Here is a 17,426-nt window from a genome sequence, read left to right as displayed (position 1 = left end):
TCAAACAAACGGTGAAATGTTTTGAAAGCCACAGTGTCAACAAACGACTTTAAACTATAGTTTAAATCATAATATGCAGACTTACAGAATCTGCATAATAAACTGTGAAAAAAATGACAAGTCAGAACTGTATGAAATAAATAGCACAGCCATCTCTCTTCAGTAAATTCAGTGTGGCGCTATAGCTGCCAAAATAAAAGATTAAAATAACAAATGTACTGCTGCATTATGGGATACTCTTCACAGATCTGTGATAAGATGTTCTAGGTATTACTTGTTACATATTCTGTTGACTGGCTCATACAGAAAGAGAATCCTCTGTGTTTGTGTGTGTGTGAGATCTGACCTGAATCGGGTCGGAGGCCTGCCATGTTCCCATGCTTCCCTGTATTATAAATCATCTCCAGAGACGCATCAACTCTCTTCTGTTACAGTCCTGATGGAGCCGCGCCTGCTCTCACACTGCTGTGTCACACACACAAAGGCAGAAGCTTTCTCCTGTTTTCTCTCTACTATATTATTACTCATGATATTCTGGCCTAATGAGGTCGCAGAGAATGGAGCGAGAAAAAAATCCCAAGTCCCAGCGGTCAAATACACACACACACACACAAACACACTCGAACAGGTGCGGCTATATAAGTGCAGGTCATCAGAACATCAGAGATTTTTTCACACACTTGAACTTGGACTGAGGAAGAGCAAGATGCTGCTTCACTGGAACATGGTGGGTGATCAATATGTCTGTCCGTCTTACTTTATTGCTGTAATTGATAAAAAGGAGAGTTATTCACTATACAAAAAAAGCTAAATAGAATTAAATATTTAGTGTTGTAGTTTTTTCCCATTATACAGTATTTTCTATATTATTCGTTAATTTATAGCAAAACAGGTGTATTTATCTGTGGTGTTTGCCAGGTCAAATGTGCTCAAACTTAAATCACAAAAATAATAATTAAATAAATACTTTGAAACAATTTTCACTTGGAAACTGCTGCTAAGTTTCACAAATATTTACAGTTGATCAAACATGACATTTTAAAGTAAAAATCTTAAAAAGCATTCCCTTGTAAAACGTACTCCGATAATCTTTTGTTTAAAACAACAATGCCGCTACAGCAACCAGTCAGGAACATGCTATCCAGCAACGCTCTAGCAACCAATAAAATGAAACATTCTTGACTCTTCTTGATGTGAGACAGTAACATAATATTTGAAAGGTGCTCTGTAATTAGATTTAACTCTGTGATTTTGTTTACAGGACATGAGGGGTATCGTGGGGGTGTTGGTGTATTTGTCTTTCGGACAGTGTGCTTTACTTCCTGAACTCCGTGCAACAGAGTTTGGGTTAATGCCCCCTGAGAACTTTACGCAAGGACAAACGGGATTTGCGGAGCCTGATTTATCCTATTGTCAGATGCTTCTGGAAGCTCCGGTTCCACCCACAGCAGACCAGGTACCCTGGTTCTGCATCTGCTCCACTTGCTCCGGAAACCGAGGCCAGAAAGGAGACAGAGGCGACCGCGGACTGCCAGGTACAAACTCCACAGCATATTCTCACACATACTCTGTTTATTATCATCAAAGGTTTTACTAACTGCATCTGTTACTCACAGGAGTTCCCGGTAGTCCAGGTCCAAGAGGCCTCACTGGGTTTCCCGGCCGTCCAGGATTCACAGGACGTCCCGGCATAAAGGGTGAGACTCAACAAGAAGTCTTGTGTGATGCATTTTACTTCAGTACGAATATGTGCATATCAGTGTTGGGGAAGCTAGTTTATCAGTAACAGGCAGGTGTGTTGAAGCAGGGTTGGAACTGAAGAATGCAGGAAGGTAGCTCTCCAAAAGCAGGGTTGGAGACCCCTGGCCTTAGACCCTAAACTCTTAGTCTACACCCTGAAATCTACAATTGTAACCCAAACTCTTAACTTACTCTCAACCTTCTAAACCTAAACTTTACCCATTCCCTAGACCTATACCCAGCATTCTAGACCTTTAACCAAACTTCTAACTACACCCAAGACCTACGCCCAATATTCTAAACCTAAACATTAATTGACTTGCTACACCTGCACCCTAATGTGTTAACCTACACCCAGCATTCTAAACCTTCACCCAAATTTTTTTACTTAAAATCCCTTTAAGTAGATCATAGAGACCATGGTCAGTTAGTTACTCTACGAAACTGGTGTTCATTTAAATCAATGGAGTTAAATCTGGTAATAACGTAATTCACACACCCACAGGTGAGAAAGGTGACACTGGAGATAAGGGTGACATTGGTCATCCTGGAGTTTCAGGGTCAACAGGAGACAGGGGATTTAAAGGTCAGTGAATCTTCTTTAATCTATCACCATTTGCATACACGCAATGCTTATCATGGGCCTTGGTGACCATGTTATTATATATGTGCTTCCCAGGTGAGAAGGGTGACCGTGGTCTTGATGGTCCTACGGGAGAACAGGGTCCAAATGGAGAAGATGGTCAGTGCCCGGAAACCTGTGAGCCCATACCAGGGCCAGCAGGTGAGCCAGGTCTTCCCGGCCCTGCAGGTGCACGGGGTTTACCTGGGCTGAATGGAGACCATGGTCCCAAAGGGATGAAGGGTGATCCGGGTGTGGTGGGGGAGTCTGGCGTTCCAGGTGTACCTGGGGAGAAGGGTGACCAAGGTCCACAGGGCCTGTGCAATTGTCAGGATGGGGCTCCAGGAGCCCAGGGTCAAACAGGTGAAAATGGTGAGAAGGGACACCAGGGTCCGACAGGGCTGACAGGTCAAACTGGAGCCACAGGACCTAAAGGTGATCAGGGAGAGATGGGAATGACTGGTATTCCCGGACCTTGTTCACCCACCGTGCAATCTGCTTTCTCTGCTGCTTTACTCACTTCCAATCCTACACCGAGCCGGCCAGTGCCTTTCAAACGTGTCATCTACAACTTAAACCTGCACTACAACCCTGATAACGGCGTCTACACCGCCCCGGTTAATGGAACCTACGTGTTTAGCTACCATCTGCAAGTGTCCACCCGTATGCTAAAGGTCGGACTCTTCCACAACTTCGAGGCCACGGTGAGGACAACTACGTCTGTGGAAATGAACACTGCCTCTCAGCAGGTGGTGATGAGTCTGAACCAGGGTGACTGGGTGTGGGTACAGGTGAAAGACATCACCAGTAACGGCATGTTCACCGGCAGCGAGGCCAGCAGCACATTCAGTGGGTTTTTGTTGTACCCAGACAGATGTGATGACATGTTTGGAAGAGATTTCAATGGAAACGCTGCTAACAATGGAACTGATCCAGGGTTCCCTAGCTATAATCTTCCCTGGGAACATCCGTAAAGACCTATATGTATACCTTACCCACTTACCCTACACCTTAAACCCTTAACCAACCCCTATATTCTAAACCACCACCTACAGCCCAGACAAGGGGCAGCCAATCACACTCGTGGAGGGCTACCATCCTGCAGATTTTAGCTCCAACCCTATTCAAACAGCTAATCAAGGTGCTCAGGATTACGCCAAAGTAACAGGCAGGTGTGTTGAAGCAGGATTAGAACTGAAGAATGCAGGAAGGTAGCTCTCCAAAAGAAGGGTTGGAGACCAGACACTTAATCTACACCCTGAATTCAAAACCTAAATTTGACCTATTCCCTAGACTAATACCCAACATTCTAAACCGCTAACCAAAACTTTTATCTACACTCTAGACTTACACCCAACATTCTATACCTAAACTCTACTCTAGGTCTACTCCCTAGACCTGCACCCTAAACTGTTAACCTACACCCAACATTCTAAACCTTCACCCAAACTTTAATCTACACCCTGGACCTACACCCAACATTCTAAACCTAATCTTTTATCAACTCCCTGGACCTGCACCCTAATTTGAACCTACACCCAACATTCTAAACTTTTACCCAAACTTCTAACTACACCCTGCACCCCAAACTCTTAACCAACCTCTAAAATGATCCACCTCTCAACCTCAACCTCTATTGTTTTAATAATATCCCAGATTACATGTAGATTCTATTTTAAGACAACTTTATGTATGTTTGTATGTAGAAGCAAACCTTTGGCTGAAAGCAGAGCCTTCTCTTCCTCATGTTTGGAATGAATTAGTTCTTCAGGTGGATATGTGCGGTGTTTATTTACAGTGCATGTCCCATAACTTTATTAGTTGTATTATGACCCAACAATACACACAGCGAGGTGGATCAGTCGGGAGGTTGCTCCCTTGGCAGACATGTTTTCAGCCGGATGTTTGTTTGAAAAATGAGCAGGAATGCACCAATCAGCTGTTAAATCATCCTTCCAGCTATTCAGTGGACACACACTGTGAATACGAGTGAAAATGAGAATGAGAACAGGATAGGTGAGCAGAGAGAAGTATTTGAGAGGTACAAGAAAGAGAGGTGTTGTCTTACACAATTGAAGTGTTAAACACCTGTTTGAGAGAGAAAGAGAGTCTCTTTACTTTAGGCTTATATCTTTTGAGTATGAATTATTCAGACACAATATTATGTTGGGAAACCTCTCATGGTGTTGCCTATATGGGTCCGGGGGGAAGAGGGGGCCCACCCCAAAGAAATCCTGGATTTTAGCTGTGACCATGAAACAATATGAAACAACACAACATGTTCATGCTCATGTTCTGTGTATTGATTACCTTTATATTGCCAATAAATTGTAAACTACTAATCCGACTCTTTGTTTTTGACTGTTTTTTCACTTAGACTAGTCAAACCATCTGAACAAATCAGATCAGACCATGATGCACATTAAGCGGCAAAAGCCTTAGGAAGTGTCAATGACCAATGTAGCCATTTTTAATTTTCAAATGCAACAGCACTGTTCCAAAACCTAGTGAGCTGTCTTGCTTCTAGTGTCTACTTAGGCAGCATCCTAACTGAACACCTTTTAAGTGACTAATTTTGAGTACTCCTGTGAGCAACTCAGTGTTGTATTTTATAAAATAAAATAAAGTATGAAAAATACTTAACTACCCGACAACATTTTTTGAAGTTTAGAATTTTTTAAATATACTAAAATATATGAAAATTAAAACCAATTCAAAACATTAATTAAATCTATAGTACACTAGTATAAAAACAACATTACAATACTCAAATAAGCATTCAAATACATTTATTATTGTTAAAGGAACAAGAAATGCTCCTCAACTGAAACTCAGATTAATAAATGTAAACAGGTTTGAGTTTATCTCTGGATTGCTGTCATAAGACATAGCACACTAAATTCGTATGTTAACTGTAGTTTGCCGAGTAGGGTGGTGTGTTCCACCAGGTCAAGAGAATCTTTGGTTAATTAAACTAATTTTACAAGACTTTACCACGTTATATGTGTTACAGGGCTTTGAAACTGCAGTTTTGCAATGAAGGATTCATTAAAATGATCAGTGTTTTGGTGCAGAGATCATGTAAACCCAGATGTTTTGCCGTCACAAAGTGTTTTATTTGATTTCAAAGCATTTACAGAGCAAATAACAACAGAATTTGCCTCTAATTTTCTATGCAACACATCCATTTGTGATAAATGTACTATACATCAGTTTATCCTTACTGAAATCTCTAGAGTTATAATTTCAGTATTCAAAGAAGCAGCCTTTTAAACTAAGTTCACACTTGGAATAATGATTTCATACATTTTAGGAGAACTTGTTTAGGTTCTTATGAATCAAAATGCAAATATTTAGCAGCGGTGATCAGGTTTACTGCAATATACATAATTATCTGGAGTGAATATATGGAGACCGCAGCATAAATGCTGATTTGGCCTATTGTTTTTTCTCACCTGGCTTAGAAGTTCCTGCATTAGTGCACATCACAACATCTACACAATCTCAACAAGCATCCGTAAATGCTTATGAATCTTTATACGCACGCGAGTCTGTCTGCGCAAAGCACTCTTCATGTAGAAGGCTCTCAAGGCTCAGCCGGAGATTCATCATCGTCGCCGATGACTCCTTTCAGATAGGAGCGTTTAAACTCCTCGAACACCAGGTCAGTTGTGTCTTCACTAAACACACAAAGAGACAGACACGAAACTCAATCAACGCCGATAGAATCGCAGATGTGAAGATGAAGAGGAACAGTAAAGCAGAAAACAGGAACAAAGGTGTTTTATGTCAACGACACACACCCCTGTTCTGATGTCAGAATACAGTTTCTATTGAACACTAACAACAGATTTACTGAAAGAACGACGCTAAACTGGGGCTCCACACAAGAGACCGATCGCATTTAGATGGGACACCAATATCAGCGATCCTCGCGCTCTCAACTTTCCCTTCCCAGAGCTAACGCGGATCGTTTATCGTCTCAAGAGTGTGTGCATTGTTGCAGATGAAAGACAGGAAAGTGAACGCCACACATTGTGCACCGAACACGTGGAATCAGAGGCACGAGGACTCTATATGGAGGCTATTATATAACAGCACATATAGCATAAGATCACATGAACCCCACTGAATATACACCCAGATAATAGAAAATTATAACTGTGGCTTACCTCTCTTTAGGACGAGGAGAACAGGGAGAAGAGAAAGCAGATAACATTCAGTTATCATCAGATCAAGTCGAGTCACATTTATTTCTATAGTGCTTTATACAACACTGATTGCTTCAAAGCAGGAAAAGAACAGTGTTATATATTATAAAATTCATAATTTACATTTCAGCTCTAAAGCAGCTCTATAGAAGACATTTGTGTCATTATGTAGTTTAATGTTGTTTCAATTCAGTTCAATAACAGTTTTAAAAAGTTGGTGTCATTATCCACCTCAATTCAGTTTCATTTTTGTTCTCATCTGAGAGTGTCAGTGCATATAAAATCGTTAATTTTATTGAATATTAATTGTCTTTTAAATCCCACTCAAATTCACAATTACATGACCTCAGGAGATAATGGAGTCATATTAGTTTGTAAAAACAAAAATCATGCAGTAATGCACTTGTCAGGGTTATCGTTAACTAAAAATAAAACCATAAAAAACATTCTTTCTTGAATTTAAATAAACCTTAACTGAAATGCAATGAAATATTAAGAAAAAAAGAAACGTAAATGCATTTTATTTCAGCTAGTTGCAAAGGCAGCTTCTCACATTTTCACTCAGTTTAACTTGATGCATTAAAATAACTAATACTGAAATAAAAATGAATAAAAAGTACAAACATTTATATAAAAAAAAAAACTCAAAATTGCAAAAAATTACTAAAACTTTACAATTAAAATAGAAAATAGAAAATCGAATTAAAATATTAATGAAAGCTATAGTAATAGCTCAGTGATACTAAAATAACACTGGCACTTATATACATTTTTCTGAGATTACAACTAGGCGCTAGGTGGATGAACATCTGGTTATTAATGACTGTTAATGTAGGTTATGTGAGTGGAATTTGCTCCATGTACTGTAGTGCTATGTATGTGCATTTAATTGAATTTATTTTAGAAACCGAGGTATGATTAAAACTCATGTTCTGTGCTGAAAGAGAACAGCTGTAAAATCAGGTTTGGCAATGTGATCAGCTCACCTGGATCAGGTTTGGGATGCATGAGTTTGAAGGGAACCTCCACAGCAACCTCACTGAAACACACACGATCACATCTTACAACCGTACACACTCACAATGTCTAGACAACTTCTGCTGGATTCAACACTCACCTGGATCCAACGATGCTGTAAGAGAGCAGAAATAAAGACATTAGCATCTTCCCTGACAACCAGATATTAGTTTGGTTAGCATAAACTCAAAACAGCTCATGCTCACTCACCCAGCTGCATTACACTTCACCACAACCCTATAAGCCACCAACATTCCCAGAATCTCCTTCAGCACTTCATCCTTTACACTGCAGAGAATATTAAAGAAATAGTTCAGCAAAAAATGAAAATTAGGCCATCCAAGATGTGGATGAGTTTGTCTTCAGCAGATTTGGAGAAATGTAGCATTCCATCACTTGCGCTGCAGCGAATGGGTGCCGTCAGAATGAGAGTCCAAACAGCTGATAAAAACATCACAATAATCCACAAACGTCTTGATGGATTAGTTTCAGCTTTTGGCTTCTCCAGATGTTAACTGATGGACTGGAGTGCTGTGGATTACTTGTGATGTTTTTATCAGCTGTTTGGACTCTCATTCTGACGGCACCCATTCACTGCAGAGCAGAATTTAAATAAACCTTAACTGAAATGCAATGAAATATTAAGAAAAAAAGAAACGTAAATGCATTTTATTTCAGCTAGTTGCAAAGGCAGCTTCTCACATTTTCACTCAGTTTAACTTGATGCATTAAAATAACTAATACTGAAATAAAAATGAATAAAAAGTACAAACATTTATATAAAAAAAAAACTCAAAATTGCAAAAAATTACTAAAACTTTACAATTAAAATAGAAAATCGAATTAAAATATTAATGAAAGCTATAGTAATAGCTCAGTGATACTAAAATAACACTGGCACTTATATACATTTTTCTGAGATTACAACTAGGCGCTAGGTGGATGAACATCTGGTTATTAATGACTGTTAATGTAGGTTATGTGAGTGGAATTTGCTCCATGTACTGTAGTGCTATGTATGTGCATTTAATTGAATTTATTTTAGAAACCGAGGTATGATTAAAACTCATGTTCTGTGCTGAAAGAGAACAGCTGTAAAATCAGGTTTGGCAATGTGATCAGCTCACCTGGATCAGGTTTGGGATGCATGAGTTTGAAGGGAACCTCCACAGCAACCTCACTGAAACACACACGATCACATCTTACAACCGTACACACTCACAATGTCTAGACAACTTCTGCTGGATTCAACACTCACCTGGATCCAACGATGCTGTAAGAGAGCAGAAATAAAGACATTAGCATCTTCCCTGACAACCAGATATTAGTTTGGTTAGCATAAACTCAAAACAGCTCATGCTCACTCACCCAGCTGCATTACACTTCACCACAACCCTATAAGCCACCAACATTCCCAGAATCTCCTTCAGCACTTCATCCTTTACACTGCAGAGAATATTAAAGAAATAGTTCAGCAAAAAATGAAAATTAGGCCATCCAAGATGTGGATGAGTTTGTCTTCAGCAGATTTGGAGAAATGTAGCATTCCATCACTTGCGCTGCAGCGAATGGGTGCCGTCAGAATGAGAGTCCAAACAGCTGATATGATTTACTTAAAAATTTTAAATGTTCACTTATAAATTGCTAGTAAATAGTAACACATTGAATTAAACATGACATTTTTAAGTGGAAAGGCTGAAATAGTAATTTCTTGTGAACATACTCCAATAACTTTTATTTACAACTTTGAAAAATAGATTTTTATAGTGTATAGGTGCCGAATGATCGGCACTCACATGCTGGAGGAGGCCAGGTTAGTGTCCTCATGCTTTAGTTTTCCATCCAGAGCGAGTCCCAGTCTCTCACGGTTATGGTCCAGTAGAGGACAGAGGGTGTAAACCTTCTTCAGACTCGTACCAGACGGCACAGTGTCCCTGTGACATCATAAACAGAACACAAATGTTACAAAATAATGATACATAACTAGCAGTGACATCATAAAGGTGACACTCCTAAATGTTACATTTGAACCTAGTGAGTATTTTAAAACATCAGAGATGTGCTTCGCAACGTAAAAAGCTTCAATGCTATATCAGAAGTCAGAATAATGCAGCATTATTTTAATATATCTCATTTGGAAGAGAATCAGATGGACCCGTTTCACATTTCCAGGAATATTCAAGTAAAGCCAGTAGAAAGTTCAAAAGAACAGCATTTATTTGAAACAGAATCTTTTGTAACTTTATAAATGTCTTCACTGTCACTTTTGGATCGAACACATCCTTGCTGAATGAAATTATTAATACATTTTTCAAAAATCATACCGACCCCTTTTGAATGGTAGTGTAAATATGTGTGTATACATATTTTTTATTAATTTTTTTAATATATATATATATATATATATATATATATATATATATAAAATACAGAAAAAAGAGATATATTGAGAAACGTTATTTAAAAAAAAAAAAAAATGTATGTATATATATATGTATGTGTATATATATATATATATATATATATATATATATATATATAAAATACAGTAAAAAGAGCAATATTGTGAAACGTTATTACAATTTTAAAAAATTGTGTAACTTTTTTCTATTTGAGTATATTTTAGAATATAATTTTATGCTTATTTATTTACTTAATTTTACGCTTATACTATGCAGTAAGCTCATTTATTATGTCATAAGAGCATGTGACAGCACAGACTCCGCCTCTACGCATAATAATGGTGTGTTAGTACTCACATGGTTTCCTCATAGGCCACAGTTTTGATGTACTTGTCATTTGAGTAAAGCACCACATTAGTGACCTGCTCCACTGTCACAGAGAAACAGAGAAAACACTCTGTAACTCACTGAAAGCACACTTTCTCATCAGTTTTAAAGTGAAAAGTCTTCACGCACCTGAGACTGACAAGTCCTTCATGTTCCTGTTGGAGCTGTTGCCGATGTCCACGCTGATGTTCATCTCCTCTCCATGGTAATACATCTGTAACAATCAACAATCTCAGAATTCAATACTGTTATTTATGCTTATTTATGGTATAACCTGTATGTTTATTCATGGTTGTGATTGCTAATGGTAAAGTAGATTAAAAAAAGACACCCAAAGGTCAAAAGAGCCTCTAGATATGATGCAGGACGACTCACCTCTTTCTCCAGACTGACCCGCATGTGCAGCGGTTTATCAGACATGATGAATTCACAGGTGGTTTCGGCCGATGGAGCTGCGCCTCCTTTATCTGGAGCGTACTGGATCTTTCTGATGGCCAACCGGACCGAGCTCCTGCAGAAAGACATCGTGTAAAGAGCTGGAGTCTGGATCTTAAGTTTTGGTCTCAGGACCCTCGTCTGGGTCTTTACATCAGCTTTACAGAATATCACAATGTAAATGCTTATAATATCTACATGCTTTATAGTTGCATTAGCAGATTAGAGCTGAGTGATTATATAGTTTACATTTTGTGACAATTTAAAAAAATCATCATTTGAGATTTGATAGATAGTACACTGCATTACATATTTGTGAGCCTGGAGCACAAAAGCAGTGTTAAGTCGCTGGGGGATATTTGTAGCAATAGCCAACAATACATTGTATGGGTCAAAATTATTGATTTTTCTTTTATTAAGTAAAGATCATGTTCCATGAAGATATTTAGTAAATTTCCTACCGTAAATATATTAAAACTTAATTTCTGATTAGTAATATGCATTGCTAAGAACTTCATTTGAACAACTTTAAAGATGATTTTCTCAATATTTAGACTTTTTTGCACCCTCAGATTCCAGATTTTCAAAAAGCAGTGTTAAGTCGCTGGGGTATATTTGTAGCAATAGCCAACAATACATTGTATGGGTCAAAATTATTGATTTTTCTTTTTTGCCAAAAATCATTAGGATATTAAGTAAAGATCATGTTCCATGAAGATATTTAGTAAATTTCCTACCGTAAATATATTAAAACTTAATTTTTGATTTGTAATATGCATTGCTAAGAACTTCATTTGGACAACTTTAAAGATTTTTTTGATGATTTTTTTGCACCCTCAGATTCCAGATTTTCAGATAGTTGTATCTCGACCAAATATTGTCCTATCCTAACAAACCATACATCAATGGAAAGCTTATTTATTCAGCTTTCAGATGATGTATAAATCTCAATTTCGAAAAATTTACTCTTATGACTGGTTTTGTGCTCCAGGGTCACATATTTCAATCTTTTATATTGCATTACATGTACTACTCTATGCATGCGGATGAAGTTGGACATATTTATATAAAGAGATTACACTGCTCTGCATCATATTTGCTGAATTAAATACAATACTTGTTTATTTACTAATTGTGTGACGCTGATTTCAAAAATAGTGGCTGTTTTGCTTGAGCAGGTCACTTTCTCACAAAATTATGCATTTTATAGCATTTTTGCTTAGAAAGTGCTTAGAAGTCTTGTATTTTCCTTTAAACAGCAAAAACAATTCCCCAAACATAATTCCTGTCTTCTTCTGAGCCAGATTACAGCTCTTTGTTTAATTCTTAGTCCATCGTGTGATATTATTTCATGCTGGAATTATGGTCAGAGACAGAAGAAAATGCAAAAGCAAGCCAGACGTTTTCTGCTACATTTGTGGCTGTTTTACTGCATCCAAGAAACTATTGGTTTTGTGAAAAAAAATTGAATATTTAGAAAAAGCTGCATGATGCAAAGTTTTTTTTTGATACTTTTGAATTCTGTATCACCCAATTAGGTAATATTAGGCTTTTTTTTTTGGCAAATCAGCAGAATTTTCATACAGTTTATATTTTGCAAGGACCTGGTCTGGGCCTCGAGGTGTCTTGTACTGATCTGGTTTTGTTCTTTTAGGGGGTCTTATGTTGGTCTGGTAATGAATACTGTGTGCTTGTGAATTTTCTTACCTCTTTTGGGCTTTTTCATCTTGATTTTCTGCACAAAACGCCTTCACCTGAAAATAAATAAATAAATGAGAAAATAATGAATTAAAATAAATAGATTTAAACGGAGGATAAATATGTATAAAAATAATTTAAAATATAAATTGTATAATATATATGTATATTAAAATCACAAACAGAACAAAATTGCTAAAACTAACAAAAATTTAAATTTAAAACATCTACATTTTTAATAAAACATACAATAGTATCAGAACACTGAATGTTAACGATTACGTTGTTTACCTTTCCTACATCTGTGGGCCCCGGATGCAGACACACTGAACATGGCAGGTTATCTGGAAACTGAGAGAAAACACAAGCATTTTCAGAAATCACAACACAAACCCACTTAAAGTAAGAGTTTATGTCTGTCAGCACAATTACTGCGCTGTTCTCATTTATAAAAGCGCCCCAGAATGAATTTCACCTCAAAGAAGAAGGGGTATGCGTTGTCTCCGAGTTTGCGCAGGATCTTCTCCTGTACTTTTGTGTGAACGCTGCGTTCCTTGTCCTGCAGAGGAGGATAGACCTGTCGAGAGCTCAGGAAGATATCCCTGCGAAACGCCATCCCCAACACATCCATATCATCCCGACCGTACCGGAACGTACAGGACAGCATGACATAGACTAGAGCAGACGAACACACAGACTTTAACTCATCCACACAGGTGTGAAAGCAGCTCCGCACTGCCATCTGTCTGTGAACGTGTCTCACCTTTCTTTCCTTTCACCTGCTCGGGGTCGATCAGCACAACACCATCTGACACACACATGAGAGACTATCAGTAGATCAGATTCATTTAACCCTATAAAGTCTACTGTATCATGCAAATTAAGGCCTCTAAATGATCAACATGATCAAACTCTACGGTTTAACCTGTCACACTCAATCTCCTCCATGTCTTCTGTCGTCTGATTGAGAGTTTTTTTTTTGTCAAGTAAAAGCTCTTGTAGAAACGTCCAGCTTCAGCTGGAGCAGGACAGCATGACATAGACTAGAGGAGACGAACACAGGCTTTACTCATCCACACAGGTGTGAAAGCAGCTCCGCACTGCCATCTGTCTGTGAACGTGTCTCACCTTTCTTTCCTTTCACCTGCTCGGGGTCGATCAGCACAACACCATCTGACACACACGAGGAAGACAAATCTGTGATTTTAGATTCATTTAACCCAATAAAGCCTACTGTATCATGCAAATTAGGGCCTCTAAATGATCAAAACTTTGCTGTTAAACCTGTTTCACACACAGTCTCCTCATGTCTTCTGTCGTCTGATTGATAGTTTAGAGTTTTTATCTAGTAAAAGCTCTTTTAGTGTAATTGTACTTCGTGTCTTTCTGCTGTCAAATCTTGACTGATTTTTCTCAAGTAAAGGTCAGAATAACTGCAGTCATATTTCCAGATGAACACTTTCTGGACTGAAGCAGCTCAGCTTTACTTGATTCTCCATCAATCATGTTTTAGAGTCTCAAATCTGATCCTCAGGATCTTTTGAGGAGCGTTTGTTTCCAGAAGCTTTACTTTCACTGTTCCTCAGCGGAGGAATGATCTTCACAAGCCTCCAGAACATCTCACATCTTCTGAGGAGCCTTTATTTCTTCAGCTCTCAATCAGCATTGGATTGCATTGCATTATATGTTTGGATCATTTCAATCTCATCTTACTAAGACATGTTATTGGAGATATAGAGCGACCACTGATATTTAGATCATTTTATGCAAGTATCTGCTACACTGTTATAAAGATATGAGTTTTCATCACTTTTTGTTCACATAAATATCAGCCTCTGCAGCAAATTGCATATTTTTGAATAAAAGTGAGCTGTTTTTTCTCCATATTCTCAGTATATCGGACTATATGAGCCGTAAAAGCCTGATGGATCAAATATGATACTTAACGAAAATGCTATTTCTAGATTGTTTTTAATATTTTGTCTAAAGGCTCAATAAATTCTTCCATTTCAAAAAATTTGATTTTTCGGACTTATCTCATATATCTTCACAGCGTTAAAATCATTTACAAGGTTTTGCATTGTGGTAAACGGTATTGATTAGACGATTTTATTATTTATTTCTTAAAACATGGTTTCCCAAACTGGGTTTCGCTACCAATCGGGGGTTTATGAGTTAATAAAAAGCTAATAATTGATCGTAATTTTTTTTAAATAATTTTAAATAATAATTATATATATATATATATATATATATATACACATACACACACACACACATATATATATATATATATATACACACACACACAAAATAAATTTTAAAAATGACAATAACACACTTACTAAAATATATCTGTTTACCTACATGTCATGTGACCAATAAAAGACTTACCAACAGGATCAACAAAATCGCAGTGATCCACAAAATCTCGTTTCCCCATGTAAACACCCACCTATGACATCACACACCGTTAACCAATCACTGATGACTAACACTTAACTTATGTAATGTACACAACACAGACATATAATTACACAAAACAGAACTGAAGGACACGATGACACGAAAAATGAACCAAAGCGAATGGATGGACAGACACTCACAGATTTGTCTCTGGAGAGTTTCTTGTAGATGACGTGTTTGGGACTCATTCTGTCTGCTGAAGCAGAAACACACAATGATGATCAAGAAACACTTCATACATTTCTGCATTTGGCGGATGCTTTTATCCAAAATGACTTTCATTGAAATCGAACCCATGACCTGCTGTTTGAGCTACAGAGAGGCTGTGTGTATGTGAATATTCTAAATATTGAAATCATGCTGTTATGAGTAGTGAATGTGTATCTGTAATCTCTCTCTCTCACACACACACACACACACACACACACACACACACACACATCAGCAGTTTCAGCTCTGAGCCGATGACTCACAACACTAATCTAGAGTAACAGCTCAACACAAACACAGGTTTGCCGTCATCTGTCTGTCTATCTATCACCAGTTACTATATTATTACTCTATTAATAATAATAATAATAATGATAATGATCTATTATTAATAATTACTATATTTATATCATCATCATCACATTATTACTATTATTGCTAGATGTCTAATGTTCACTACTTTTAATATTCTTAAAATCTATTATAAAAATAAAGAAATTAATAATAATAGTAATTTTTAGCCACCTGTCTATCTACATAATTACCATTATATATTTGTTATGATTTTAATAAAAATTCTAATGGTGCAGACTCGCTTTATTACAAACTATAATAATAATTATAATATCTATAATTACTACTATATACTTCTAATACTATATACTTCTAAAAAAGCTATAATAATCATCATCTTCATAATTACTTCTATAAATTTGTTATTTATAAGATATCTAATATCCAATTTGACTGAAAATTCTAATATTGGCTGCAGACTCACTTTTCTCCATAAATACTATTATATATTAATTATAGGACTTTAATCAAAATGATAATAATATCTATGACCACCGTTACTATTATACTATATATCTGTTATAAGATGTCTAATGTCCTATTGTAATAAAAAGTCTAAAACTGACTGCAGACTCGCTTGATAAACTGTAATAATAGAAAAATATATATATCATATATATATATATATGCGTGTGTGTGTGTTTCTCTGTCCTTTCTGTTCTACATATATGAGCTGTGGTGGAGCAGCAGTAACTCACCCGTCTGTTGTTGTGTTGTGTGTGGAGTTACAGTGTGAGTGGACGCTGGTTTTCAGGGCCAGTATTTGTAAGTGGTGACTCCGCCCACTGCTAGCCGTTCGTTCCCCGCGGCTCGGCTCTTTTCCATCGGTGAGATTAGCGTCTCTGGCTTGCAGAGGTAATGAAGATGCACAACTAATCCAATCACACACGTATGAAGACACTGACAAACATGCAGGAACATCATTCTTATATCACACGTGTTAAATAAGCAAACAAGAAAGCATACTTAGTATAATAACCTTACACAGATTATGTGGGCTCTGAGGACTGAAGGAGGTTTCTTTGGAGGTGAAGGGTCAGTTAGGAGCATACAGAGCTGGTTCTCAATGTGGATTCTTAGTTTACAAGACTAGTTCAACCACAAATAACAGCTCTGTCATCATTTACTCACCCTCATGTCATTCAAACCAGTATAACTCTGTGAGGCACAAAAGGAGATGTTTAGCAGAATGTCAAAGCTTCTGTTTGAAATACAGTGAACGAGTGGCTGTCAGGCTTCATCCATATGATGCATGTTTTACTTTCAAAGTCTTCTGAAAAAAACGAAAAAATAAATAATTTACAGTAGAGGCCAAAATGATTAGAACACTAGTATTTTCAGCAGCTAAAAATGGTTGTAAGTCAGTTGTTTCTATCTTTTGCTGTAGTGTGTCAGTAGGAAATATCAGTTTAGATTTCTAAACATTCATTTTGCCATTAATTGTAATAATCCAGTGAGATGTTTGTGCTCCACACAGAGATCTGATCTGATCAGCATCAGTCTGTCTGAGATTACATGAAGAAACAGAACAAACGGAGACAGACTCAATCCAGAAGGACTGTGGCAACGTCTCCAAGACGCTTCGAGAAACCTTCCTGCAAAGCTACAGTGCTGTTAAAAGTTTTAGGCACTTGTGTAAAAATGCTGTAAAATGAGGATGCTGTCAAAAATAATGTCATAAATAGATTTTCTTTATCAATCAACTTCTATTAACTAAATTAAATCAACATTTGGTGTGAATATAATTTGCGTTTAAAGCAGCTTTTGCCCTCGGTGCACTTGTGCATAGTTTTTCATGTTGCTTTGCAGGTAGGTTTCTTGTATATATGTATATATGTACACTAAACAAAATTATAAACGCAACACTTTTGTTTTTGCCCCCAT

At 37.2% G+C, this 17,426-nt stretch overlaps 2 protein-coding genes across 2 annotated transcripts; one reads left to right on the top strand and one right to left on the bottom strand.

Annotated features, from left to right (window-relative positions):
• The first annotated feature begins 681 nt into the window (after positions 1 to 681).
• LOC107600820 (complement C1q tumor necrosis factor-related protein 7-like) lies at positions 682 to 4,709 on the top strand. The gene is made up of 5 exons (XM_016292790.1): positions 682 to 727; positions 1,262 to 1,535; positions 1,617 to 1,697; positions 2,246 to 2,326; positions 2,420 to 4,709. Exons 1-5 carry the CDS (start codon positions 707 to 709, stop codon positions 3,334 to 3,336), a joined length of 1,374 nt encoding a protein of 457 aa, XP_016148276.1. The 5' UTR covers positions 682 to 706; the 3' UTR covers positions 3,337 to 4,709.
• Positions 4,710 to 5,438: 729 nt separating this feature from the next.
• LOC107600819 (S-arrestin-like) lies at positions 5,439 to 15,475 on the bottom strand. Its single transcript, XM_016292789.1, has 16 exons — positions 15,471 to 15,475; positions 15,119 to 15,171; positions 14,907 to 14,967; positions 13,641 to 13,685; positions 12,988 to 13,187; positions 12,804 to 12,863; positions 12,522 to 12,589; positions 10,755 to 10,890; positions 10,509 to 10,593; positions 10,350 to 10,422; positions 9,387 to 9,524; positions 8,959 to 9,036; positions 8,849 to 8,863; positions 8,718 to 8,770; positions 6,535 to 6,538; positions 5,439 to 6,042 (listed from the first exon to the last, which is right to left on the bottom strand). The coding sequence occupies exons 2-16, from the start codon at positions 15,164 to 15,166 to the stop codon at positions 5,949 to 5,951; spliced, it is 1,158 nt and encodes a 385-aa protein (XP_016148275.1). The 5' UTR covers positions 15,167 to 15,171; positions 15,471 to 15,475; the 3' UTR covers positions 5,439 to 5,948.
• Positions 15,476 to 17,426: the final 1,951 nt, after the last annotated feature.

This window comes from Sinocyclocheilus grahami, unplaced genomic scaffold (genome assembly GCF_001515645.1).
Source record: "Sinocyclocheilus grahami isolate Dianchi unplaced genomic scaffold, SAMN03320097.WGS_v1.1 scaffold292.1, whole genome shotgun sequence".
NCBI lineage: Eukaryota > Metazoa > Chordata > Actinopteri > Cypriniformes > Cyprinidae > Sinocyclocheilus > Sinocyclocheilus grahami.
The sequence above is the reverse complement of the archived record's forward strand: the minus strand, read 5'-3'. Positions and strand labels throughout refer to the sequence as shown.

Coding starts and splice junctions, on each gene's coding strand:
- LOC107600819 (XM_016292789.1), bottom strand. CDS start 15,166: ATGAGTCCCAAACACGTCATCTACAAGAAACTCTCCAGAGACAAATCT. Junction 14,968..15,118: donor AACTCTCCAGAGACAAATCT/GTGAGTGTCTGT, acceptor GTGATGTCATAG/GTGGGTGTTTACATGGGGAA. Junction 13,188..13,640: donor GCAGGTGAAAGGAAAGAAAG/GTGAGACACGTT, acceptor CGTCTGCTCTAG/TCTATGTCATGCTGTCCTGT.
- LOC107600820 (XM_016292790.1), top strand. CDS start 707: ATGCTGCTTCACTGGAACATG. Junction 728..1,261: donor TGCTGCTTCACTGGAACATG/GTGGGTGATCAA, acceptor TTTTGTTTACAG/GACATGAGGGGTATCGTGGG. Junction 1,698..2,245: donor AGGACGTCCCGGCATAAAGG/GTGAGACTCAAC, acceptor ACACACCCACAG/GTGAGAAAGGTGACACTGGA.